At 45.9% G+C, this 26,368-nt stretch overlaps 1 protein-coding gene across 2 annotated transcripts; it reads left to right on the top strand.

Moving 5' to 3' along the window:
• On the top strand, window positions 1-26,368 carry IGSF5 (immunoglobulin superfamily member 5). Of its 2 annotated transcripts, none has more exons than XM_050332860.1 (9): window positions 1-248; window positions 2,399-2,586; window positions 8,159-8,479; window positions 9,191-9,499; window positions 12,460-12,585; window positions 13,111-13,135; window positions 15,270-15,382; window positions 16,501-16,577; window positions 25,312-26,368. In XM_050332860.1, exons 2-9 carry the CDS (start codon window positions 2,529-2,531, stop codon window positions 25,378-25,380), a joined length of 1,098 nt encoding a protein of 365 aa, XP_050188817.1. In that variant the 5' UTR covers window positions 1-248; window positions 2,399-2,528; the 3' UTR covers window positions 25,381-26,368. The 2 variants fall into 2 exon arrangements, with proteins under 2 accessions (XP_050188817.1, XP_050188818.1); XM_050332861.1 differs by having other exon boundaries at window positions 3-87.

Below are 26,368 nucleotides of genomic sequence, written 5' to 3'. Positions count from 1 at the left end.
ACGGGGACAGTGCGGGACAGGCGGCTGCCCCAGGGCTGAGGGACGGGCACCCCGACACCTGAGGGGGCTTCCCCCTGGAAACAACGGGTGAGGGAACCCGGGAATCCTCGCTTTGAACACCTCCAGCCTCCTCCTCCTCCTCCTCCTCCTCCTCCTCCTGCACCCCCTGGCTTGGCAGCGTGAGCCGGACCTGTTGGCCCAAGGGAAGGCGGTGGGAGAACCTCTCGGCACCCCGGGATGTGATCCAGGTAACCCCCTCCAGGAATTTCATTGGCTTCCCAGCAGAAGGAGCTGGAGGACGAAGGGTGATTTAAACCTTTGCCCCAGCGGGAAGGCTGCCCTGGGGTGAACGGAGGCTTTCTGTGAGTCCCCACCTCCCGCTCCGCTCCCCGGCGTTCGGGATGGGCGTCCCAAAGCATCGCAGCCCTGCTGTGTGCCAGCCTGGATCCCGCTGCCATTCCTTTAGGGCAATAATGTTGTTATTATCCCCCCCTTGACTGCGTGGTGGATGAGAGAGGGCGAGGCGGGTGAGGGAGGGAGCAGCTCAGAGCAGCCCCTGCCATGGGAGTCACTCCCTGCACCTGCAGGGTTGAAAGACAGCACAGTACAAACCCCGGGCATTTGATTAATCCTCGGCCAAAATATCCTGTTTCATCCGAGGACCAGGTAATATCTCCCGGCCCTTTGAAAGTCCATTTCGAAACAAAGTGAAACAAAACGTTGTAGAGACCTCCCCCTCCCGCCCTGCTCTGCTTCACCCCACGCTGTTTACTGATTTTGCCCCGGATTTTGGCATCAGATTCTCTCCGGTTCATTTTTTTGCCACAAAAAAAACAACCAACACAAACACTTTGTCCAGCTCGGATTGCATGGGTGCAGCTGGATTTGAAGGTATGAAGGCTGCTCTGGCCAGGGGGGTTCTCTCCAGTCATGTAGATCCTGCTGGGGATTTACATGGCTTTTGCTTTTGTTTCCTGCTGCTTCACCTGGGCTGTTTCACTTCGAGTGACAGGTAATAGTGACTCTTGTAACCACTGACTGATCTGTGTACGTGCCAAGAGCCATCCCAGCGACAGAGCCAGGAGAAATCCCTCCAGGCCCTGCACAGTGACCCTCCCTCACCACACAGGAGACAGGGAGAAGTGAGGAAAAGCCAAAACCTTTCAAAATGCCCCGGGTAAACCCAAGCAGGTGAAGAAACAAACCCACAGGTTTGGCTTAAACTGTTGCTTAGTTGATAGGGCTGTCCACTAAGTTTTTAAGGTAAAACTGAAAGCCTGTAAAAAAAAAAAGGGAAAACGTGGATCAGGATGCCAGCTGGGCTGAGCAGAGAAGTCATTATGCCTTGCACAATGTGCTGCCACAAAGAACACCCCCCCGAATCAGAAACACTTTCCTGACCAGAAGTGTGGTCTGGCCACAAAACCACATCCTCTGAGTGCCGTGGCTTCTTTCATGAGGTCAAGCTTCGGTTTCCCAGGGGAGAAGTTTGTAAACGAAGCAGCGCAGTCAAAGTCTCACATATTTTGAGAGGGAGGAGAACAATATCTCACAAGTGAATCACAAACACTGAATGGCAGAAAATGCAGAAGTGGGGTGGTGGCTCACACCCAGGCTCTGTGTATTATCTCTGACTGCAGTGGAGAGCTGCTGGTGGTTTATTTTGGGGCTTAAGGGGGCACTCTGAGGTTCAGGGAAATAAGCCTGGTGATCTTCTTTGCATTACCAGCCTTTCTGAGTGCTCAGTCTGGGGAGATGGGAGGAGATTTCATGTTTCTCATCCTTGTCCCAAGGCAGGTGAGATGGAGAGGCCAGAGTGGCAGGAGCTGTTCCTCCTGTCCAGGGTGGCCCCTGTGTGCCAGGACTGCCACAGCAATGATGGCAGCAAGCTGTCCCTGGAAATGCATGACTAGGAGTGCCAGTTTTGGAGTAAAGCACACAGAAACACATCAGAGGAGCAACGTTTGTGGGTGTATCCCTCCTCTCCTGAAGGATACCTGGCACAGAGGGCATAACCCCTTCCAAATGGAGGTCTGTGCCCCTCCGACCCCAAGGGAGTGGCTGGTGCCCTGCATGGCAGTGAGTGATGGAGCACAGGGTTCATTAGTCTGCCAGGACACACAATTTTGGGCAGCTCAGAGAGTTATTTTTCCCAGTTGCTCGTGATTAACATCAGTGGTGAAGCTGGAGCTGCACTGACCCAGTCAGTCCTGAAGCAGCAGCGTTGTAATAGCCAGGAGGGACTTCAGGGCACAAGAGATGTGAGGTCTTGTAGGAGGAGGTTTCTCTGCTGAAGAAAAGTTCCTCTCTGTCTTTTGAAACAACTACTTTGAGCAAAGATTCTGCTCTCCTTCCAAACCTTCCCTCATTTAATCTTTTCCCCCTGTTGGCATTCCAGGTCACACAAAGTCACACTGAACACAGGACGCAAAGCAGCGACCTGATAAGCCCTTGTCCTTCAGCTTCTCCTCAAGGATGCACTGACTGCTGGTGGCTTTCTGCCTGAGGGACCAGGAGAGAATGCCCCAATGGAGAGGCTCCAGAGATCCATTTTACTTCCTCTCATCCTGACTGCCTCGCTCCCAGGTAGGGCACGTCCATAACCCGTGAAATGAGCCCCCGTGGACTAAGTGTGGGAGAGAAATTAAAAGTCATGTAAGTGGCTGTTCCTGGAGAGATCAGGCTGGACAGTCAGTCCCTGAGTGGGAGTGTTAAATCTGGGAAATAGTTGAGTTTGCATTTCAAGCCTGAGTGATCTGATGACTTAGAGTGGGGTTCAGTGAGCAGGACTGAGCCGTGTGTGGGGTGGGGAGGAGATGGGTTCATTGCCTTCTTCCAGTTCCTCCCTCTCCTTGTATTCCTCTTCCTTCTGTTTTTTGTTTTTTGGTGGTTTTTTGTTTTTTTTGGTTTTTTGCTGCTTTGGAGGAGGCATCTGTTGAAAACTCAGTAGCAGCAGCTGGCTTTGCTTCCAGAAATATGTGCAAATCATCATGTTGCTGCTTTACCACCAAGTCACATTTCACATGCCTGAGTTTCCAAGTGGGTTCAGATTAAAAGTGTCTTGGTGCAGAGCTTTAAAAGCAAAGGAAATATAAAGTGACTCCTTGGATAATAAACACAAGGCTGATTTTTTTTTTTTTTAATTATAGTCTACCTGGGGTTTTAACAGGCTCTGACAGGAGCAGTGGGATGAGAGAGAAAGTATTGCCTTGGCTCAATAATTGGTGAAAGGAAACGCAATGCAGGAATAAACAGTGAGTTTTATAAACAGAGTGCTGTTCCCAGTGGAATTGCACAGGGGTGTGTGGTGTTCAACAAGCTCCTAAACAACCTGGTGAAGAGGAGTGAAGTGTGAGGTGGCAGACTTTGCAGGTGGTGCAGAGTTACTTAGGGCAGCCAAATCCAAAAAGGGACTCGGAAGATTTGCCAGAAAATGTCACGGTGCCAAGGAAGTAATAAAGGCACAGATAATGCAAAGACATCAATGCAAAACATCACTGAACTGAGATGTCCAGTTGGGGAAAAGAGTGGATATACTGGAAGGAGAGTAAATTGCTGTAAAAGAGAAACAAAATTCACTGCTTAGTGTCTTCAGAAGGGTAGATAGAAATCTGGCGTTACATGAGTGCACAGAAAGTTTGTATCCTGGATACTGGATATGTTGGCACCCCTTTCATTTCCAAAAGGACATATAAGATCTGAGGAATGCATGAAGTGAGGCAGAGGTGTCAAAAGTATAGAATCATGGAATAATAGGATGGGTTTTGGGTTGGAAAGGACCTTAAAGATCCTTTTGTTCCACCCCCTGCCATGGGCAGGGACACCTTCCACTATCCCAGGTTGCTCCGAGCCCCGTCCAACCTGGCTCATGGTCAGTGGATATTGTGGACACCAAGTTACAAATAGGCTGGAAAAAAAAAGCTGAAAACAAATATCACAGGGTGCAGATTCCATTATTGGCTCAGGAAGTCCCTGCATCTCTTATTTTTGGACCCTGGGAAGTTGTAACGGGGACAGCTGTCAAACAGCGAGTAAGAGAAGGGAGGGGAAGACATTCCTGGGGGCCGTGGAGAGGTTTGTGTGCAGGTGGGTGGAAATCTGTGTTGCTGAGTGTCACTAGTCTGGTATTACTTGACAGAAACATCCTGTAAGCATTTAAAAATCTTGTTAACATAAGTGAACAAGCTGGGCCTTCTCTGCAGGCTTTGACAAGCTCTAACCTACTTTGGTTTTCAAAAAAGCTCAGCTGCAGGGCTGTTGGGTTTTGGAATAAACTTGGGCTGTTTATTTATTTATTTAGTCATTTATTTTGTTTAACAGAGCTGCTGCTGGAGCAGTGGGCCAGCAGTGAGGCAGGGGAGGCAGGTGGGGGGAGCAAGAAGAAAAAGTGAAAAGGAGAAGGAATTTAAAACTCCCAGGAAGGAAAAAATGTAGAAACTCAAACAGAAATAGCAGAGAGGGAAGGGAGGAAGAGAGAAGCTGGACACGAAAACTGAAGGATAAAAGGCAGTGGAAGGGCAATATGGGTATAAAGGGGGAGATTATTTTGAAATACGATAATGAGGCTGAAAAAAAAAAAAAAAAAGGGAATCATTCTGGCAAAAGGATAAGCCCATCCTGTCCTTCACTGTGCTGCATCCAAATAGGTCACTCACAAAAGAGGGAAGACAGAGTGGGCAGGGGAGAGGAGGGAAGGAGGAGAAGGTGCCACGTCTCAATGCCCTTGTTGTTGAAAACTTCGGCATGAAAAAGGGGTCCTTTGGAGGCAGCTCAAGCGTGGAGGAGAAAACAACGTTGATGAAGGGCAAGGGCTGTCCTTTGGCAAGCGAGGGAACAAGATGCATTGTCATTTCTCCAAAACCTGCAGTGATGTGACAGTGAATTTGTGTGACAGATGAGGGAACAAAGAGCTCATAAAGGGGCTGGTGTTTACTCCGTGTGCTGTACGGGAAGGGCTGAGCAACTGGGACACCGTGAGTGCTCAGTGTGAGCAGATCCTCACCAGTGCTCTGTCCACCTCAGAGAAGGTGTCCTCACTCAGCTTTTGGTCTTCAGAAGCCTGGGATAACCACGCAGGCAGCCTGACATCCCCCTGCTGCAGGGGTGGTGTTGGCCTGGGTGGGATGTCTGACTGGTCATGTGTGTGTGGGGGGGAAGCAGATGCTGAAACAGCTGCGAGGAGCTGAACGTGTAATTGCTGTAAAGTGCGATGAAAATCAAGCCCCAGGCCTTAATTTGTTTAAAAGCAACCATCTGCAGGGCGTTTTTAAAGCTGGGTGTCGATGAAACCAGCACTGAAATGCTCTCCTTGGTGCAAGAGGCACGGCCCAGCAAAAGGACTCCCAGCCCTGGCTGGAGGCACTGGGAATTGGGTTCAGATCCCATTTCTGTCATGAATGTCCTCTCTGACCTCCCACAAGGGGCTTTATCAGTGTCTGTGTGTGGGCTGGACAATGGAACACTCTGTTGGTTCAGGGCTCCCCGTGCTGGTGCAGGATAAACAATAAAAGCGAGGAGATAAAGAGGCAAAGGTAAAATCACTGCAAATGTTTGGGGAGCAGGTGGAGAAGGCTCATGAAACTCCTTTGTTGGCCGTGCTGGGGCTTCACTGGGATCTAAATGGAATGAGGTTGAGCTGTGTCCCACTCCTCAGTCCTTCTGCCTCCCATGAGGATCCCTGTGCAGGGTATGGACCTGTTCCCTCATGGACAGCAATCAGGGAAAGACCATCTATTGCTCCAGCAGATGTGGTTGGAGGAAGAAGATGTAGATTCTACAACATCTGTAGACTAATAAAAAATAATTATATTACATATATAAGCAGGAATAACTCCTACCTACCTGCCCATGCTGTCCTGAATGTCAGAAGGAAACAAAAGCAATATAAACCACGTATTTTTAGAGCCAATAGTCACTGATTGTTCCTGTTTGGGGGTAAATTTCGAGGCTATAATGGAACTCACAGGCGTGATCTCATGGCAAATGATTAATTAACAGCCAGCACTGTCCTGAAAGCCACATCATTTGTTCAGAGCCATAGCAAATCACGGCTCCTTTGAAAAGCAGAGTGTTTGCACAGGCATGGAAATTAATTCCAAATGCACAGGGATCAGTTTGCATTAAGAGGAGCAGGGTGGGGAAGTGCTGCAGCTCCTGTTTCAGGGGCAGCCAGATGCATTTTGGTGTTCCCCCAGAGGAGGTGTGTTCGTGTCTGTGTCTGTCATCATGGTAAGCTGAAGTCTTCCAGCCAGGGAGGCTTCAAACAAAATCTAAAAAAATGAACAAACTCAACACATGAATATCTTACAGACACTATAGGGGTGCAGGGAGCAGGATTGTGAAGTCTGGCATTTCAGTTCAGCTTTACAAGTCTGAGGGAAGCTTTGAATAAATGCTGCTGGAAAAAAAAAAAATGAACCCATTTGAGTTGGTCAGAAACACTTTTTACTGTATCTTATCTGCCTTTATTAACTATCAGTTCAGGTAAAGTTTGCTTTTCATTTAATGTTTTGTCGCTCACCCACAGATACCCTTTGGAGACCGAGGTGCAAGGCAGAGGTAACATAACCCAGGAAGGTGGAAAAATGTTGGAAAGGGTTTTTTTTTGTAAACATGAGAGAACTCAGAGCCAGCCATACAAAGAACCAGGGGGAGCTGGGTTTGTACAGCCCTGCAAAACAAAGAGGTCTGTAAACACATGGAGTGGGTGGGAGGAAAGAGAGGAGCTATTTATGTTAAAGAACAATTCTTGGCCCAAATCTGATTAGATATACAGTGGGTAGATATACACCGGTGAGATGTACTTTGACAGGGTTAAATGTGGGCTGGGAATTATAACATTGTCTGGGCTCTGGAACAATGGGGTTACAGACCCCATGGCCAGGGTGCTGGTTGCAGTGTCACACCTGGGACTGGGCTGGTTCCTTTTATATAACTCTCAAACATCTTTGTTGTGTGAAACAACACGTCACGTTCTCCCTCTACTAATTTATTGAATGAAAATTTTTTTTCCAATAATTTATAATAATTTATAATTTGATCCACTAATGAATAAACTACCCAAAGTGTGCAAAACCTGGGGTGAGCAAAACCTTTCAAAATCACTTCACTGTCCTGAACACTCTTAGGAAGGGGAGGAATGACCATCCCAGACTTCCTTTCCCCTGGACAACAACTGAGCAGTTATTCCCAGGCCAAATTTGCAGGTCACGAGGTTCTAATTAGACTGCTGTGGACAGTGATATCTGATTGCTGGTGTTATGCTGAGCACAGATGGAATCATTAGGGTACCACTGGCAGTCCTGCTGTGCCCTCAGCAGGAATGTTTCCCAGGAAGTGAGAAAAAGGTGGAGCTCCCTTGCAAGGACTGCAAGGAGCTCGTGGAAGGTCCATCCTCGGAGAGAGACTCCAAGTTGGACCTCAGGGATTGAAGGCACAGCTGCTGCTTTGAAAAAAGAAGGTGTCAGCCTTCATCCTTCCTCCTTCCCTCACTTTCTGCTCAGCAGGAGCAGGTGCTCCTGCCTTCCCACACACAGGGAATCCTCCATCTGCCTGGGAAGCAGCTGCACCTCCACTCCTCTGAGGGCAGTGGGGGGCCCTGGGCCCGCTGAGGAGGAAAGGAAAACAAAATGCCTTCGTTAGAAGGGAGCTTCCAGTTCTGAAAAGCAGGAGCCAAAACTCATACTGCCTTTTAGGGAATTAAAACTGGGGAGTTACAGCAATTCTGGTTACCAGGAAGCCTGAGGAGGTGGGTAAGTATGTATGTGAGGCAGGCATGAGGAACAGAGCATAGAAGGATATATGTGGGACTCCAAAAAATCAGTGGCAATCCAAGATATGGAAAGGGGACCAGTTACACACCCCTTTAATTATTCAAAGTCTGGAGAACTCATTTAACTGCCTGTTCAAAAGTGCAACCTTCTCTTTCAGTAAAATGGTGGTCAGTGAGCTACTGAAGAGAGAAAGGTGATTTTGGAGAGGGAGGAGGAGAGACAAAAGGTGAAATGCATCTTTAAAGAAACCCACTCAGTCTAAACTGGAGCTGAAAGATTAGATTACACATCTCCATCTCTGAACTGGTTAAGATTTTTTTAAGCTATGTAACCAGCTTTGGTGGTGTTTGACACGTATTTACAGGCTGGTTTTTAATTCCTTTCAGGTCTTGGCTGTTGTTACTCCATCACAAAAGGCCCTGCTAATGCCACAGTCCTCGCTGGCTCCCAGGCCAGGTTTAACTGCACCGTGTCTGCAGGATGGAAAATCCTCATCTGGCTGTCCAATGGCAATCCTGTCCTCACTGTCATCAGCTCCCAGGGATCCGTGGAAACCACAGACCGCTTCACCTCCCAGAATTACACCAGCGGTGACGAGTTCACCTCGGAGCTCATCATCCACAACGCCCAGACGAGTGACTCTGGGAAAATCGAGTGCAGCATCCAGCAACCCAGCGAGAACAACTTTGCCTTTCTCTCTGTCCAAGGTGTGTATGGCCACCAGCAGGAAGGTATTTTATGATACTGCACTCCAAGGAATCCCCTGAGGAATTGCTCAAATTACCCCTGGGAAGGAGTCCGTGTCCTCACTTCCCACCCTTTTGCCTCCTGTCCCTCTCACTTTCATTTGGCACAAAGCAGTTTTGAGAGTCACATTCAGACCACCAGTGACAAAGGTGATAACTGCCCCTGTTTTTCCCTGTTACATCTCTTATTCCCTGTTACATCTCTTATTCCTTGTCAGACCTCAGCCAGGAAAGCAGGATTTGACCACCAGGCACTGCCTGTTTGTGAAAGAGGTGCTTGGTGCAGTGATAACATCCCATCAACCCACCCATAAACCTTTCCTGATGTGACCTGAGCATATTTAAAACTTCAGAGGGAAACACTGTTATTTCATTGGGTTGTCTTTCAGCTGGAAGCAAGTCAGGGTGGCTAAAAAGTGCAATTTCCTGCTTTTTATTGGAAAGGTACTGAAAGCTGAGGCTTGTTCTTTAGATATAATGAACAATATGTCCACAGTATCTGCATGTTTCTACCATGAATATGGTATATCTGTGGTAACAGTGATTGGTTTCCACTCCATATCTCAAGGCATAGCTATTTCTGGGTAGCAAGATAAGATTTAAAGCTTCCAGCAGGAGAGCAATGCAGCAAAACATTCTGAAGCAACAAAACATCTTTTCCCTCCCCCACAGTTAATGGATCTTTACTCATCAAAAATAGCACCTTGACAGTAAAAGAGAACAAAACAGTTGAAATTGTTTGTGAGGCCTTAGGATGGGCTCCAGCTCCAGACATTACCTGGATGACAAATGACTCTTTCATTGACAAGTCGAGTTACGTTAACCAGCAAAGCCAAGGATCTGATGGCCTCCACAATGTCCTGAGCACCCTGACTGTGACTCCAACAGCCACTGAGGTTCTGACTTGTTTAGCTGACATAGAAGCACTCCCTGAACCTCAGAATGCAACTGTGACTCTTATTTTTGACAGCTCCACTGCAGGTAAGCCAGTGTTTGTTGTACTTTGCCTGTGCTGCGCTGCCCGTACTCAGAGCTGGGTGTTTTGTTCTGCTTTGTTTAATCTTGTAAAAAGGTTCTCTTATTTGCAAAATGGGATGTGCAGAGGGGGTGGAATTAAGAGCCAGTAGTCAAAATCTGATGGGCAGGGAGGGTTAAATACACTGGTACAAGTGTAATGAACCACAAAGCAGGACTGAGCAAGGTGAACAAAGCTGAGCATCTGCCACCGGTTCCCATGGATTCACTGGAAAACCAGACTTTGCTCCTTGACCAGGAAAACATCTAATGAATTTAGATCTTAAATAGTTCTTTACTTGTACTTCAGGGGAAAAGGGAAAACACAGGAGCAGTGCCCAGAGATTATCTCATCCCAACCCCCTGCCATGGACAGGGACACCTTCCACTAGAGCAGGTTGCTCAGAGCCCCATCCAACCTGGCCTTGGACACTCCCAGGGATGGGGAATATCCATGGACCTTATCCCAAAGACTCCTTAGATCAAAGAACCGCCGGATCTGCTTTTCCTCTTCCTGGCATGGCCTCTTCCAAATCGCAGAGAAAGGTAAAAAAAATGTCCTGCAGCAACATGTGGGAATTTTTTGGGCAGTGCATTAAATTGCTGAAGGAGATTTAAGGTTGGATGTCATGCAAATCTCAGCAAGACCTTTGATAACTCCAATCATTTTTGCTGAGGGTGCAGTCGTGCTGACAGCTTCCCTTGAGGAACTGCTGCTGCTTCTGCAGGGGGTGAACGTGGCACATCCACACCCCCAGTGGATCCACGGGGGGGCTGGTGTGGACATTCTGGCACATAAACACCCGAGGAGGCTGAGTGACTGTGCCTTTCATTTCCACTGCGAGTCACTGTTATCTTTTTCAGGAGAATTTGCTTGGAAATGCAGCTGGAAAAGGTCATTTTTACACCTTCTTTATAGGAATTTTTGTAGTTGCATTGATCTTAATTACTGACTGAGCAGAACAGGAGCATCCTGAGGAAATGAATAAATCCCCCTGCCTGCTGATTTGTGAAGTAGTGAGGGCTCCACCCTCAGTAGTTTCCATAGCTACTCACTGTAGGTCAGAAGAAGAGAAAAACAGATGTCATGGAGCCCTATCAGTGTATTATTTGTGACTCTCTAGGACCATCATTCATTTCTCTTTGGAAGTGCCACTGTGCAGCAGCAGCCACTCAGCATTTGTGAGGGGAGGAGAATAGGAAGCCTTTAAATGATTAGAATGAAATAAAAGCATGGCATTTATGACAGAGAAAGATATATAATGTGTGTATATATATATGTATATATATATATCACACTTAAAATCTCAGAGCTTGTCTGGCTTTTCATATACAGGCTCAGCCTAAGCTACCTGTTGCTGGGAAAACTTCAAACACCTAAGAAATCCTTCCAAAAACTACTGCAATATCGATTTCCCCCTTCACTTAAAAGCCTGAGGGATTGAATTCCTCCATGTTCCTCCCAAGCAATACAAGAAATACCAAAAAAATCTGAGCCCTCTTCAGCCAGACAGTTCCTGGGCAGGGAATGTCCCACCTTCCTTCACCTCCAGGTCAGTCTTGCCCTACAAGGTGATGCATTTTTATGTCAGTCATTCCTCCTCCAGAGTTACTTTGTGGGGTTTGGCTGAGCCCCAAATTTGGGAAATCCCACAGAGTTATCCCAGGAGATGCATTCACAGAGCTGTTACTGGGAAATGGGATCCATGGCTGTCCCTTAGCTGGGCCCAAGCTCTCCTTGGCCTCAGTGTTGAATTCGTGTGGCCTTCAACCTGCAGAAGATTAGGATGGAGAATCTGCCATGAGCCTGGAATTCCTTTGGTTTTTAAGCTCCCCAGAAAGCTCCAAAGTGTCCAGGAAGCCACTTGGGGGGGGGTTTTCCAGTCTCTCCTTTCTCCTTGGTCACATGTGAGAGGGAAAAACCCCTTTTCTGCAGTTACTTCGTCCAGGTAAAAGTTTGGACAGCTTTGGGAGGAGCCAGAGGTCTGGATGGGTCCTGTGGAATGGGGCAGTGGTTTTGTCCACACTAAACACCTCGTGTAACCTGCTGTGGATTTACTCATGGGCTCAAGGGGCTTTAATCCCTCAGTGCCCCTCCCTTGCATTAGGATTAGGGAAGACTGGAGCAAATTGCTTGATCACAATGACCTGAGCTGTGGAGAATGCAGACTCCTAGCAGAGGTTCAAGCTTTGCAGGAGGTTCTGGTCCTGTATTTCTGAAGTCTGAAACCTCCAGACTCCAAACACGCACCCAGGCAAATATGTGGATAGAAAGGATTTAGTTTATTCCCTGCCATAGGTAAAGCTTGTTCCCACATGGCATAGCCCTGACTGAAGCTCGTGGTCACCTTCCTAGCCGTGGTGCCTTTTCCAGAGGTTGTCAGCTGAGGGTGGCCTTGGAATCATTAATTGGGACCTCTAATGAGGAAAACACAACCATAAACACGTGGGACAGAATGGGCTGTGCCAAGTTTGGGTGTGACAATCAGAGCAGTTCAGCATATCAAAAGGGACATACATACATTTACTCAAATAAATTGCAACCCAAAATATCTATTTTCTCTCCACTGACCAGAGCAGCAGGGCAAAGACGTTTAATATCTGCAGTACAGACATCTAAATTGAATCTGAACCCCTCTTCCCAACCCCAAATGTCTCCAAAGGATGCTGGGAGACCCAGAAATAAAGTTAGGTTGGAAGATTACAGGAGAAGCAGCAGTGGGAAAAGTTACAGCTGCACTAAAGAATTCGAATTTGGAAATATTTTAAATTCTTGGGCAGCACCCATAAATTTGTCATTTGTCTGTCATTTGGAAAACACAGGCTCCCTGTTAATAATCAACAAGCATCTCAGAGAAAAGGTAAATATTCTGAAAAGGGTGCTTTGAGGCTCTGATTAGACAACGTTTCTCCATTTAATTTGACAGAAAATTACATTGAAGACAACAGAAACTCCTGGGTTATTGTGCTTGCAGTTGTGCTTTCATTTCTTGGTGTTGTCCTCCTGACCACTGTCATTGTGGTGGTTGTTCGCTGCTGCCTGAAGAGGAGAGGTGAGTGCAGCTTCCCAGTCTGTCCACTAAAAAGGATCTTTGGTCAGATATAAACCCCACGTTGTGTGCTGTGCAAAGTCCTGTCAGCAGAGGGGTGAGCAGGCAGACCCTGCTCTTAACCTTGACCTGCTTAAAACGCACTTAAAACGCTCCTAAAATTGACCTTAAGATGCTCCTTAATTTCACTTTCCTTTTCCTCTCCTAAACTGACTCCACAGCGATCAGCATCATCCCTTCAGGTTAGCTACAAGAGGGTTTGTTTTTTGGGAGCACATTAACTTTGAAAGGTTTGCAGTTCCTGTGCTGAGGTTCTTTGTTGATTATCTTCAGTGCTGTGTGCCTAATTCCAGTTTCTGTGTAAGCTGTTCTACAGGGCTGTAAATTTGGTAAACAGGGGGGGAGAGAGATGCTCCTGCGGTAGCTGGAACGCAGGGAATGCTCTAAGAGAACTTACAGTTTACGTTTTAATTTCTGGCATTTTAAAAACGTTCCCTAATTTATTTATTTATTTATTTTCTTTCTCAGCATCTACATATCAAAGTGAAATCAGGTAAGTCAGATGAATGGGGGGGGGGGGGGGGAGATTTTTAACTGGACTCTGGGCAGAGCGAATTCCTGGGAGCTGGCTGTGCCCCCCGGGGAAGGCAGGGCAGGATCTCCGGGTGCTCCGGGCTGGCCAGCAGAGCCCGGCGGGCGATATTTTCCGCCGCCGCCACAGGATGTCACTGCCTGCCCAAATACTCGCGTGGGGACGGCAGAGGAGGAGCTGCTTGGGATGATGGATGGATGGATGGATGGATGGGCAGGGAAATCGCACCGTCTACCCGGCTCTTTCAAGGGTGGGTGAGCTGGCAAAAGAGAGGGTGTAGAAGGTAGGTTTAGATTTGATATTAGGAAATAATATCAAATTATTGATATTGAGACCCTGGCACGGGTTGTCCAGAGAGGTTTTGGACTCCTCATCCCTCATCCAAGGCCGGGTTGGACGGGGCTTGGAGCAGCCTGGGATAGTGGGAGGTGTCCCTGCCCATGGCAGGGGGTGGAACTGGATGATCTTTAAGGTCCCTTCCAACCCAAACCATTCTATGATTCTATAAAGAATTAATAAAGCTGCCCCAATAATGGGCATCAACCCCTCACCAAGTGGTTGCCAGACACGCTTGGGCACAAAGCTGCTGGTAAATTATTGCACTGAGCTGGAAAATTTTAGCAGTCAGTAGCTGGTGGCTCTCAGCATTAAGATCCTTTTTATTGGCCCAGTGTGGCTGTGACAGCAGTGGCAGTGGGGTTATTTATATTATTTGTGTTATTATTTATATCCAGGCAGCGCTGTAAATTCATACCCTGCCCACATTTGGGGGGCTTTTAACCCCTGTCCCTTCCTGAGTTTCCAAAGCGTGGCACATCAGTAATGCCCAGTTTCATTAACAGCCTCCTGGGGGGGAAATTTTGTGAAGGTCTGTCGACAGATTTCCATTTATGGAGCATTTTATTAATATGGAACAAAAAGGAAAGGAGATACCCCCTGTTTTCCCCCGAGGAAATGATGCTTATTATGCCATGTAAACTTCCACGGGTTTGTGGGGCTGAATTGACCATTTTGCCAAGTGCAGCTTGCACTTTGGAAGCTGAGAAAACTGGGATGAATTCAGGCTTTCTGAGGCTCAGCTTGGACTGGGAGGCTCTGCATGAACATTGCTCTGCAAAGTTTGACCATGTGTAAACAGTGACGCTGAAATCAGGATTATTAACAGCCACTTACAGATTTTGTAGGTCCAGTGGTTGGGTTTTTTTAACCTGCAGTAAAAAGAATGATGATTGTCCAGATTTGGTCCATTATAGTAGCAAAGAAGTGGTAAGACTAAACATATATTGGTTTATTTTCCACATTTATTTTTAACTTGCCTGGATACCTTCCCATACCTCCCACACTTTTTTTTTTTTTTTGGTAGCTGCTTTTTTATTTGGTTGCTACACTGAGTTTGTTGGGCTCCAAGAGTTTTCATAGTGGATCTGTGCTTGCCACACCTGAAAACCTTGGCAAAGGTGGACCTGGGACTATCCTGGAGAGGGGTCCACGGTAGGAGCAGATCAATAGTGGCCTTTCTTCTAGAGGAAGAGTTTGGGGTAAAAAAAAAAAGCAGCGTTGTCTCACTGTGCAGCTCTGCAGGTCACCGTTCTGCACGTTCAGAGATGTGTAAATTTAACCAAGGGAATTCCTTTCCCCGGTAAAGTGAATTTCAAAGTGAAAGTTTAACTTTGGAGTGTAGAGATGAATCACTTGGGAGCTCACTGTGGGGATTTCAGATAACACTCTTCATTTTTTCAACTGGGGACGGGCTCAGATCAGCAAAACGATGAGCTGTGCTGAGTGACCATTTACTGGGACACTGAATATCCTGCAATTCACAGCTAAAGATCAAAATTCGTTGCCTACAAAACCTGTGATTTGGTGCAGAGTCTGAAGGTTGCTCAGTTGTTTTCCTGCTTTCTGATACAGCAGCTGGTGGGAACTTCCCAAACAGAATTCCATGGGCATTATCCGGCTTGGAAGTCCCAGATTATGTTTTGCACCTGTTTTTTGGGAAGCAAGGCTTTTTTCCCCCTGCACTCTGCCACCCAAGAATTCTCCTATCATATTGAATTTCTCATTACACACCTTTTATTGTTTGTTTGTTTTCTAGGAAAGTTTCAGCCAAGAAGAAAAAAGATGGAGATTTGGAAAGCAGGCAAAGGAACGGCAGTGAAAATCCAGGATACCTTCCAGAGGAACTGTGGAACACGGATCAAAGCCCAGGTGAGTGTGAGCTGGTGAATCACATGTTGTCAAAGTGCTTCTCAACGTGGGCCTTTTGGACAACGTGTCGAGCAATTAAATTATGAGATTTCACACACATTTCACAATCCTCAGTGAGGGATCTGTGTTTGCCCTGAACCTCTTCAGAACATCCTGGGCGTTCTAGAGTCAGGTCCTGCAGAATTACTGAGAAAACATAAAGTTCTTTGCAGTGGATATTTGCATTTAATCCTGGGTTTGGTATGTTAAATGCCTTTTTTTCTTCCAAATGTCCTCTGGGGCCAGATGTGAGAGGGCTGGATTTCCATGCAGCCATTAATTTGGGCAATATTTTGCAGTTGGTCTGTGAAAACAAAGGAAAATCCACCACTGCCACCACCACCAAAAAAATAAAAAAATAAGAGAAGGCAAGAAAAAAGGCAGTTGGTGAACTATTATTTTACTGATAAATGACTAGGGCATTATAAATTCTTGTCCTTAAGCACAAAGACTCTTCAAAAGCAAATGTAAATCTCCACCAAATCTTCACCCACCACTCACATTTATAGCCACATTGTTGTCAAAACATTTAATCAAACACTTAATGACATAAAATTATTGTGCAGAGCCTGAAAGCCAGGCACACGTCCTGTTCTCTCTAACAAATACATGGCAAAGAAATAAGTACAGTGGAAAGGTTTCCAGAGCTTGTGGTATATTGTAAAATGTAGTTACAAAGAATAAAAGGGGAACTAAGTGAACCTGGACAAATTGATTCCACTGAGGCCTTGTATAGGCTTCTTTCATATTTATTTGGGAGCTGGGTTGACCCTGGCTGGCCACCAAATTTGCTTTATCACTCCCTCTTCTCAACAGGACAGGGGAAGAAAATAAGATGGAAAAGCTCGTGGGTGAAGGTGAGGAGGGGGAGATCCCTCACTAATTACTGTCACAGGCAAAGAAGACTCTGTTTTCGGAGGATTAATTTAATTTATTGCAAATTAATGGTCTTTTTCCATGGTAAAGAAATGGAATGTTCCAGCATGGCAGCCCTGTGGAGAGTCACAGGTCCTGCCAGATAAATCTCCTGCATGGGCTCCTCTCCTGAATAACACTGATCTTGGATATTCTCCTTACAGGAATTGCCTCTCTTCCCTCAGTGTCTTCCAAGTCCACTGGCCCTGAGGACAATTTGTACATCAGATCTGTGCCAAAGGTAATTGAAATGCTGATACCTTGAATATCTTCTTTCTTTTTCCCCACTGTGTGTATTGTGCTGTAAGCAAACAGGGATTTTGGGTGGAGGGAGACAACTAGAAGTCAACTGCAGCTGTAATTGGGTAGGTGGAATGTCCCTTCAGCATTCCTGAATGTTTGATTTATAAGGATAAGTGCCCTGGGTTGGCCTCAGATTTAGATTGAATTTGGGGGACAGGGAATGGGGAGGGGGGAGTGAAGTGAGGGAGAAACAGCCTCTTGTGAGGAGGAGATTTTGGAAGAAATGTCTAATAAAGCTTTTGCCACATCTGTTCTCCTCAGCTACACCTTCCACCCCACCTTCCTGCCTAAAGTTAGGAAGTCACAGACCTCCCCTCCAAAAATATCTCAGGTTGGAAGGGGCCAGTAAGTGTCACTGACTGGAAGTCCCTGATCCTCCCTAAAACCGAACCACGTGTCTAAAACCATCCCCCAGGCTCTCCTTGAGAGTTCAGGCAGTGTCAGCTCTTCCCTTCCCGTCGTTTTTCCTGCTCCAAATGCCAGCCAGGCCTTCCTGCTGGGACAGACTCCCCGTGGGTAAAGCCAGTTGTCTGATTGTCATCCCTGGGATTAGAAGGTCTCCTCCTCTCTCTCCACAAACCCACTTATTGCCATTAATAAATTAATTCATTCTTTCGGCCTCTCCAGGCAGAATAACTCCAGCTTGGCTTTTGAGAGTTCACCTCTGGGTGTATTATACCTGAAACAATTATGATGTGACCTTAAACAATTAAATGATTAACATAATGTGGAGGTTTGCTTTGCTCTGGGCTGGTAGTAATTCTGGACAGATAGAGGAGATGTGGATATAACATGGGGGTGCTGTTGAAGGTGAGGTTGGAGGTTCCTTTGCAAGCAAAATCCAGTGTGATAAAATAAATAAATGAGCATTTCTCGACTGTATTTTCCAATTCAACCAGGAACTTTGCACTGATCTTGGAGATTTTTGGTATCTCAGGGCAGGAAAGCACCCAGTTAACACCCACCTTAGAGCTTCTCCCCTTTTCCACATGACTAACATGTAAAAAGTTGAGCTCAGGGTTTATTCCTCTCCTTGTTCCACTCTCAGAGGCCTCTGCTCCCTTCTGGCACAGTGTTAATGTGGATCTTGATTTATGCCACACATTTTTAAAATACTTTTAGCACCTCCACGGTGGTTTATATCAATATTCTCTTGGGAAGGTGGCAGTGATGTGGTACCGAGTTCACTCCTCAACGCAGGGAGAGCTCATTTATTTTTGAAGAGCTGCTCCAACATGCCCAGTGCAGGAATCTGCCGTGGGATGACATCACATATAAATCACAGCAGAGCGTGTCTGGTTCTTCTGGCACACAGAGGAGTTTAGGAAGTCCTCAATCAAAGATTAAAACAACAATCAAAATAATAACAGTAAAAAAAAAAAATAGCAAAATAGCACTGATACTGATGTATTTGTGCCTGGGAGTTATGAGGTTTGACATTAACTGCTTGTCAAATAAAATATTGCCCAAGCAAAGCTGAAAAGCACGTGCAGAACAGCTGAGGGTTCTGGGTGGGGATCTATAACCCTGAGCAGCAGTTTCTGACAGTGGTTGAAAGGCTTGTGAACAGGATTATATCTGTATTGTCCCTGGGCAGTGTAAAAAGTCTGTTACAGTGTCTTCCACCTGCATCAGGAACTGCCCACATGGTTTTGAAAAACTCCAAGAGACAATCTAGAGGTGAAAAATTATTTATAACCATTTCCCATATGTCAAGGGAATATTTAGAATCTAAAAATGGCTTGCTGAAAACAAAACTATTGGTGAGTTTGAACAGGGCTCCTCAGTATATTGTGATGGCCCCATCTTGTATACTCAGAAGCTGAGAAAAGCTGGTGGAGATTTGCCTTAAATTGTGGATTTGCAGGCCGTGATTGAAATTTATGGCATTAAATGAAAAAAAACATGGTAAAACATTTCCCAGACAAAAAGCAGGGGGGTTTTGACATTCATGTTAAATGCATAATGAGGTTTTCTGACAAGAAAAAAAAGTGCTACTGGGTGTATTCTAATAAAGTTCAATCACCACTGATGGCAATATATTGCCTACTAAACATTGAAGTGCTCTTTTATTATATTTCTTGTCAAGCAGGAGAAATCAGGTGGCAACTCGTTTAGCTGTTTGCTGTCAGTGGTGAATCAAACAATCTCTTCAGAAACCACCTGCCTTCCTGCCTCTGCATCTTCTAAAAGCCCTGGAAGTTGTGGTTCTCAGCTGGCTTATCCCTGCCTAAGCACTGGAAACATTCCCAAAGATTTTTCATCCTTATTCTTCAGGAGTTTTTAGTGAGAAATAGGGGGTAAAAAACAGGAGGGAGAGAGGTTACCCTGAGAATTTTTTCGTAGTGAAGGAGGTCATGAAGGGGTGGACTCCAATAAATTGCTTCTCTCTCCCTGGATAATCAAGAAAAATGAGCAAATGTCCTTGCAGTGATTCTGTGGAGGTCAGGAAGAAGGAGAGAGAGTCCAAGTCCTCCCTGAGGAGCAGGGAGTCCGTCTACTGATGGAAGGAGCCACACAGGCTGAACACCTAAAGTCTTATCTGTTCCTGCCTCTGTGAGTGTATTTGCTTCCAGTTTGATCCCTTATGCTCCATGTGTAAAAAAAATTACAGTTTTAAACCATTTGGGAGATTAAAGGAGGCTTCAAATCACAGGTTTTTTTCCTCAGGAGTCCTTTCTCGTGGATCCAATCTGGTACAAAGCCTGAAATAGCCGGTGTGTGTCACTGTAAAGGGTGGCAACAGAAAATCACTTAGGTCAGCTCTTGGCCATTCAAAGCCTCTGAATCAGAAACTAATGCAAAATGTCCACACAGAAGATAAATGTTGCCCAGTAATTGCACTGATCAATTCCCAACATGAACAAGAGATTTGGCAAATCCTCTTAGGGAAAAGTGATACCTCAGCAAAGAAGAAGCGAGCGAAAGAGAAGGTGAAGGAGTTGTTTAAAAAATGATGAATAATGAAGCAGATTATTGAGCTGAGGGAAAAAATGACCAGGCACTGGAAGAGGAGGCCAAGGAGCATCAGTCAAGGGTGCTGGAAAGTCTTCACTCTGCTTACATTAGCTGAGAAAAGGTCAAATCGAGAGTAGAGTTGCAGGCTCCTGTTTGATTGCAAATGTAGGTACTGTCAGAGATCACAGAATGGTTTGGGTTGGAAGGGACCTTAAAGATCATCCAGTTCCAACCCCCTGCCACGGGCAGGGGCACCTTCCACTAGCCCAGGCTGCTCAGAGCTCCATCCAGCCTGGCTTTCAGCACTTCCAGGGATGGGGATTACCAACCTCTCTGGGCAACCTGTGCTGAGGCCTCCCCGCCCTCACAGGGAAGAATTTATTCCTAACATCCACTTCAAGCTACATTTTTCGGTTCAAAACCACTCCCCTTGTCCTGTTATTGCATGTTCTTGTTATTTTCTTTCCTGTAGCGTCCCCTCAGGTACTGGAAAGCCACAGTCAGGTGATCCTTAAGCCTTCTCTTCTCCAAGTTGAGTGACCCTTGCTCCCAGCACTGGGGCTGAGCTGCAGGCCAAGTGGTGTTAGGGCCAAAGATCCCATCCAAAGGATGCAATGCCCTCATTCCCACTGCACAGTGCCCCTTCCAAAACTCAAGTGCAACGAGGGGGATCCCTTGCCTCGGTTTTAGCAGATTTTGGGGTAGTCCCACAGACAGCTGAGCCCCAACAGGGGCCAAGTTCTGCCAGGTCCTGAGCGCCACCTCCGAGGAGCTCCGTGTTTCAGGCTCCCAGGGAAGGAGCTGAAAGGACTCAGCGACTTGCAGGATTGGACAAATCTCCTAGAAAAGCTTCATAATTAGTCCATTTAATCTGCCATAAATGTCTCAGTGATGAATCAGGAGACCATTCTGTAAGAGGCAGCGAGTGCTCATTTATAGTGGGCCAGATCCATCCCTGGTGTAACCCTGACTTCAGAGGCTCCCACTTCCCACCACAGCCACGCTCCCCCTCTCCAGTCCAGGGTGAATCATGGCTCTGTTAATGGGGAAGGATCCATTTTTCTTCTTAACTACTCCAAGTGACACTCTATAAACTGGAAATATTATTTAGTTGTGGTTGTGGTTTTATACTGGGAAGGAAGTGAATGATGAATTGGAGCTCCATTTATTGCGCCGTGTAGAACTGCTCCGACTCCGAGGATGGTTTGAAAAGAAAAATTAAGCTATCAAAATTGAATTAAAAGGTCAATAAATAGAAATATAAACCAAAGAAAGCAAATAATTTTTCCCTTACTGATGCAATGTACTACAGAGCACATGTCATGTTGTGATATCCACTGGTTAGCAGATCTTGATTAAGAGAGTAATAAATATTGATGACACACAGGTCCAGAAATGGCAGGTGCAGTTTACAGTGTAATTTTTCCAGATGTCTGTGGAAGAAGGGAAGGAGTGAAGTTATGTGGGTGGGATTAAGCCATGAAGAAACAAGAAGGAATTTCCAGGCTGTTTGTCCACTGATGGACGGGGAAATGTGCTGAGTGTACCAAAAGCTGGCAGGACGTAACTGGTTTTCTGTTTGAAGTAATAGTGTATCCAAACTATTTCAAGGGTATCCAGAACTTTTGGGTGGGTGTTTTCCTGGAAATGAAGTGAATTTGGAATTAAAAACTGAGGGCAGAGGGGGAAAATAACCTTGGGCACAGAAAGCTGTGCCTCCCTGATTTTTTTGTTCTCGCAGTCAGCCAAGCATGTGATGCCTTTGGAACACTTGCAAATACTCCCACCACATTAATTTCAGCAATTTGTCCTAATGCAGTTAAACTTGGACTTTTTTTGGATGGCTACTACCAAGATCTCAGTTTATCACACACTTTCACAGCGTGTGAGGAGCTGCCATCTGCCAAATGAATGTCAAGATCAGAGTCCTGTTCCGTAGTGCCAGATGTGTGTTCATCATTCGTATCACCAGTGTCACATGGGCTGCAGAAGTGACTGCAACGTGCTTGTGAGAGCAGAAATCCTGCTTTCATTGGCTGGAGAGCAGTGTTCCAAACATCACTGAAGGATTCAGCCCTGAAACCAGCTGATACACGCTCAGTTTGCCTTCTGATTCATCCTCGTGTTGTTGGTTCTCTTTTAGTCCGGCTCGAGAGCTGGAAGAGATGAAAAGATTTGGGCATCTGTTTCCCCAGCCAAACCAACAAACTGTGCAAAGCTTTTCCCAGAATAATTATCCCTCTGTAGTAATCCCTATCAAAAGGCATCCAGGGCAGGCTCTGAAGCACGTGCCTGTCAAATATCCACGGTTAAACAGGTGCCAGGCTGACAGAGCAGAGAGATTTAAAACGGTGTGAAAGAAATTCTGATGTTGCTGCATCCTTCCTGAGAGAGGGGAACACCTCAGAGGCTCCTGGAACATTGGGCTGTGCAGGGAACCACTGGAGATGCTTTTTCTCCCTTCAATCTCTAGGATATAATGAATTATGAAGCCATTTTTTCTCAGTCTGGGGTTGACAGGACTAGTGGAATTAACCTAAAGAAGAAAAGACGTTGAAACCGAAACCAAGCAGAGGCTGAAGCGGCTGCAGCAGATCAGGGTATAAATATGAAAGGGTTGTTTGTGGTCCTACTCCTCTGCCTTATGTATTTGTAATGGGTTGTGTGAGATCTTCCCCAGCACCAGGAAATGAGTTTTAGGTCACTGCCCAGCAGCCTCCATTTCAGGGGAGTTACATCCAGCGAGCTGCTTCAGAGACAGCTCTGCAGAAAATGGGCCAGCACACAGCATGGGCCGATTGAAATTCATGAAATTATTCATTAATTGATATCAGAGCACGGTAAGAGTGAAGTAGAAGTAAGCCAGGGCATCTGCTCTGAAGGAAATAACTGTGAAAGATGCAGCAGGGCAGAGGTGAAACGTCACAGGCACCGTCCCCACCCCGGGAGCAAAGTCACTGCTTGGTTCCCCCTCTGCTGGGGAGGAGAAGTGGCAGGACAAGGCAGGGGCTGGAAGGTTCGTTGTTGCTAAAGAGATTTTTAAAGCAAAAGAGGCATATTGGGGTTATATTTTTGCCAGTGATGTCACAGAGCAGCCGAGATCCAGCTGGTGAACATCCTCTGGCTCTGCTATTCAGAATCTTATGGAAATAGAAATCAGAGAATCACAGAATGGTTTGGGTTTGAAGGGATTAAAGATCATCTCCTTCCAACCCCCTGCCATGGGCAGGGACACCTTCCACTAGACCAGGTTGCTCCAAGCCCCCTCCAGCCTGGCCTTGGACACTTCCAGGGATCCAGGGGCAGCCACAGCTTCTCTGGGCAACCTGTGCCAGTGCCAATGCCACCCTCATAGCCAACAATTTCTTCCCAATATCCCATCTAACCCTGCTTTCTGTCACTTTGAAGCCATTCCCCCTTGTCCTGTCCCTCCAGCCCTTGGAAATAGTCTCTCTCCATCTTTCCTGGAGCCCCTTCAGGCCCTGCAAGGCCACACTCAGGTCCCCCCAAAGCTTCTCTTCTGCAGCTGAACAATCCCAGCTGTGCCAGCCTTTCCTCCCAGCAGAGCTGCTCCAGCCCTGGGATCCTCTTGGTGCCTCCTCTGGACTCTCTCCAGCAGCTCCCTGTGCTCCCTGTGCTGTTCCCAGGGCTGGAGCAGCTCTGCAGGGGGGTCTCACCTGAGGGGGCAGAGGGGCAGAATCCTCTCCCTAAATCTCCTTCCCCTTTCCACAGCACTGCTTGGGGAGCTTTCTGATTAATGTCTTCTTTTCCTGTAGTAAATATGGGTGCAATACAGTATTTTTGTGCAACAGGTTCTGGGCAATATTCCCACCCCACTAATTTACTAAACATGGGATTGAAAGAATGACCCATTTCAGGCAGTTTTAGACACAGTTTGCTCTTGGTCCCCCTCTGAAACTTTCTGGTTGCTCAGTACACTGCTGGTTCAGTATCCTTTATACCCACAGTTCACAATATCTGGGAATATTTGCTGCCTATAAACATAACACTTGCCTTCAGCTTTTTTTTTTTTTTCTAGACTTCCCCCCCCCCCATTCTATTTGTAAATTTGTTATTTGTGGGGAGAGCAGTGGTAGAGAGCTTCTCTCCAAACCTCTGTCCTGGTGAGAAAGCTCTGTCACAAAAAGACCTGTAGTGGAACAATCAGGAAATGCCTGTTCTGCCAGAAATGGAGCAAATCTCATCACACATTAACCTGAGGGGTAACCCGGACCACGGGGAGGTTCTGCTGTGCTCTGGAAATGAGAGAGTGATGTCTCTGCTCAGCACCAGCCCGGGCTCAGCTGCAAGAAATCAAGAGCAGCAGAGAGATCTTGGGAAAGGTCTCCTGAGCAGAGCCAGGCAGTCCTGTTACTTCCCAGAGCACCTCTGCTCTCTCTGCAAAAATAAACAGTAAAGAAGGGTAAATTTAGAAAACAGCAGCCTGTTCTAGCGACAAAAGGGATGGGGAGGGAGGAGGAAGAGAGTTGTGTTCTAAACAGAAGGCAGCTGTCTTGTGAAATGTTTCTAGGATAGTTATATTTATCCCACGGTTTTCCTTGAGGTGCTGGGACTCATGAAATACCAGAGACATGTTGTCCACATTTGTTATCCAACATTTTTCCCTGCATGGCCTCTTCAATAATGTATATGTACCAAATGCATTATTGAAGATACACTAATACTGGAAGAATACCAAGGCAATGCAGGCTGCACAGGATTAATGCTCCAGAAAAAAAGAAAAAAAAAAAAAAAGCCACAAGAAGATTGGTCAGTACTTAATGAACCACTTTTGGCTCGATAAAAAACTGGGGGAAACAGTGGAATTCCCATTAATTTCCAAGGGGCTTGAGACCAGGTGAGGAATTGCAGGGAAGGGCAGCCAGAAGGCAGCACCTGCTTGGAGGCAGATTAAACCAACACCAGGGCTGGACAGAGCAAACCATTCAGCTGCAGTGGTTCGTTTAGGGAACCATTTTATAATTTTGGAATTTTATAATTCTGGAATAAATTTTCATCCCTCAGAGCTGCTTCATAATTATCTATGTGAGGTCTCACTGCTACATTTAAATACCCAGAGTGTGTGTTACTTGGGTGCACCTGAGAATGAGTTTTGCCTTGTCCTTCCTCTCTGCCACGGTATTTTGGCAGTAAATTAGGAGTAATTAGGGCTGGAAATGAGGACAGGCTTTGCAAAGCTGCTGAAGGGGGGTCAGCCTGGAAACAGGCTGCTGTCAGGGAAAGCACAATCCTGCCAGTCGTGGGAAGTTTAAAAAAAAAAGCCTGCCTTGAACAAACACTGAGATGTGGGGAGGGATTTTTGGGGCACGTGAGAAGCTGGTGGGCTCATTGCTGCAGGTCCTGATGGATTTGGGAAGCAACCTTCAGGTTTTCCTTTGAAACAGGTATTTTCCTTAAGAAAGCCAAAGGAGAAACACCCAAAATCATGTTTTCCTTTAAAGAATCCAGACTTCAGAGGCCACAAGAAGTTCTCAGGTGGCACCAGATCAGTTAATGAATTCCCAGAACTGCCTCGTGAAGCTTTTGTTTCGTTCTGCTGCTCATCCTCTCCCTCTGTGTTTAGGTTCTGAGTGGGTTGCTGATGAAAATTTCATTTTGGGGTGAGGCTTTGGCAGGGAACCTCCTGAGAACCCTGGTGGGACAGCTTTTCTAGGATTGCTTTGAGTTCTCTAACTGCTTTTGCTCTCCCATAGGTGCGACCCCAAAGACGTCCTGATTACCTGCTCAGCCCCAAGAAAATCAGGAATGTGACCCTGGTGTAGGATGGACTTTTCCAGGATATTTTCCTTTTTTTTTTTTTTTGTATTTCTGCAACAGAGAAAGGTTAAAAGCACTTCTCTCAGTTTAAGCTATAAGTTATTTTTCTTTTTTTTTTTTTTTTGGCCTCATGTAATGAAATAAAATTGCAACCTTTATAAAGTAGCACATTATATCTCAGCAAAATAATGGACATAAATGACATAAATGGACATAAATGACATAAGTGGACAGCCTGAAGTACAGAGACAAGGAATGTGATGGGACTGGACAAAAGGAGGAGTCTGTGCTTTGGGTCCCAAGGAAACCAGCAAAACTCCTGTCAGACAAAAATCTGATGTTACAGCAAGATCAAGGACTGGAACTGTAGGACATTTATGAGTTCAGAAGAACTGGTTAATAATAATAATAATAATAATGGTTAATACAATATCAACTGCTTTTTAATGTGTTCTATGTACAGCTTGAGCATCTTATGGATCAACAACATTTTTCAATTCCTGTTCTGTAATAAAATCAAGGGGAGTTTTGGTGAGCACTGTTTCAGAATTTCTAACAAAACCATCTTAGGCTCATAAATTAATTTGTTCCCTTTCAATAAGTTACTTTCTAAAAGGTATTTGCCTTAAATCCAATGTTCCATTCTGAAATAAAACCCAATCACCCACGTGCGAAAAAAAAAAAAAAATCCTTTTTTAAATTGAAATTGAAATATCTCGAGCTGGAAAATGTAGATTTGAAACTCTTGACTCTGAAGAGTTGTTGTTTGAATGTTTTATGTCTCTGTTCTACTTGTGGGCTGAGTTTGCACCAAATGACTTGTGCCACAGCAGTGGTGGTATTCGTGTTGAACAGTGTTTTTTCCTCAGGGATAGAGTGGATAAGGACCACGGGAAATGCACTTTATCAAGGCAACTTGTCAGCAGAGCGGATCCAGCCCATGGACTTTGTAAAGTAAAAAAAAAAAAAATTAAAAAAAAAAAATTGTGATTT

The sequence above is a fragment of the Myiozetetes cayanensis genome, unplaced genomic scaffold (assembly GCF_022539395.1).
Source record: "Myiozetetes cayanensis isolate MyiCay16 unplaced genomic scaffold, myiCay2020 scf5-8, whole genome shotgun sequence".
Lineage (NCBI taxonomy): Eukaryota > Metazoa > Chordata > Aves > Passeriformes > Tyrannidae > Myiozetetes > Myiozetetes cayanensis.
The sequence above is the reverse complement of the archived record's forward strand: the minus strand, read 5'-3'. Positions and strand labels throughout refer to the sequence as shown.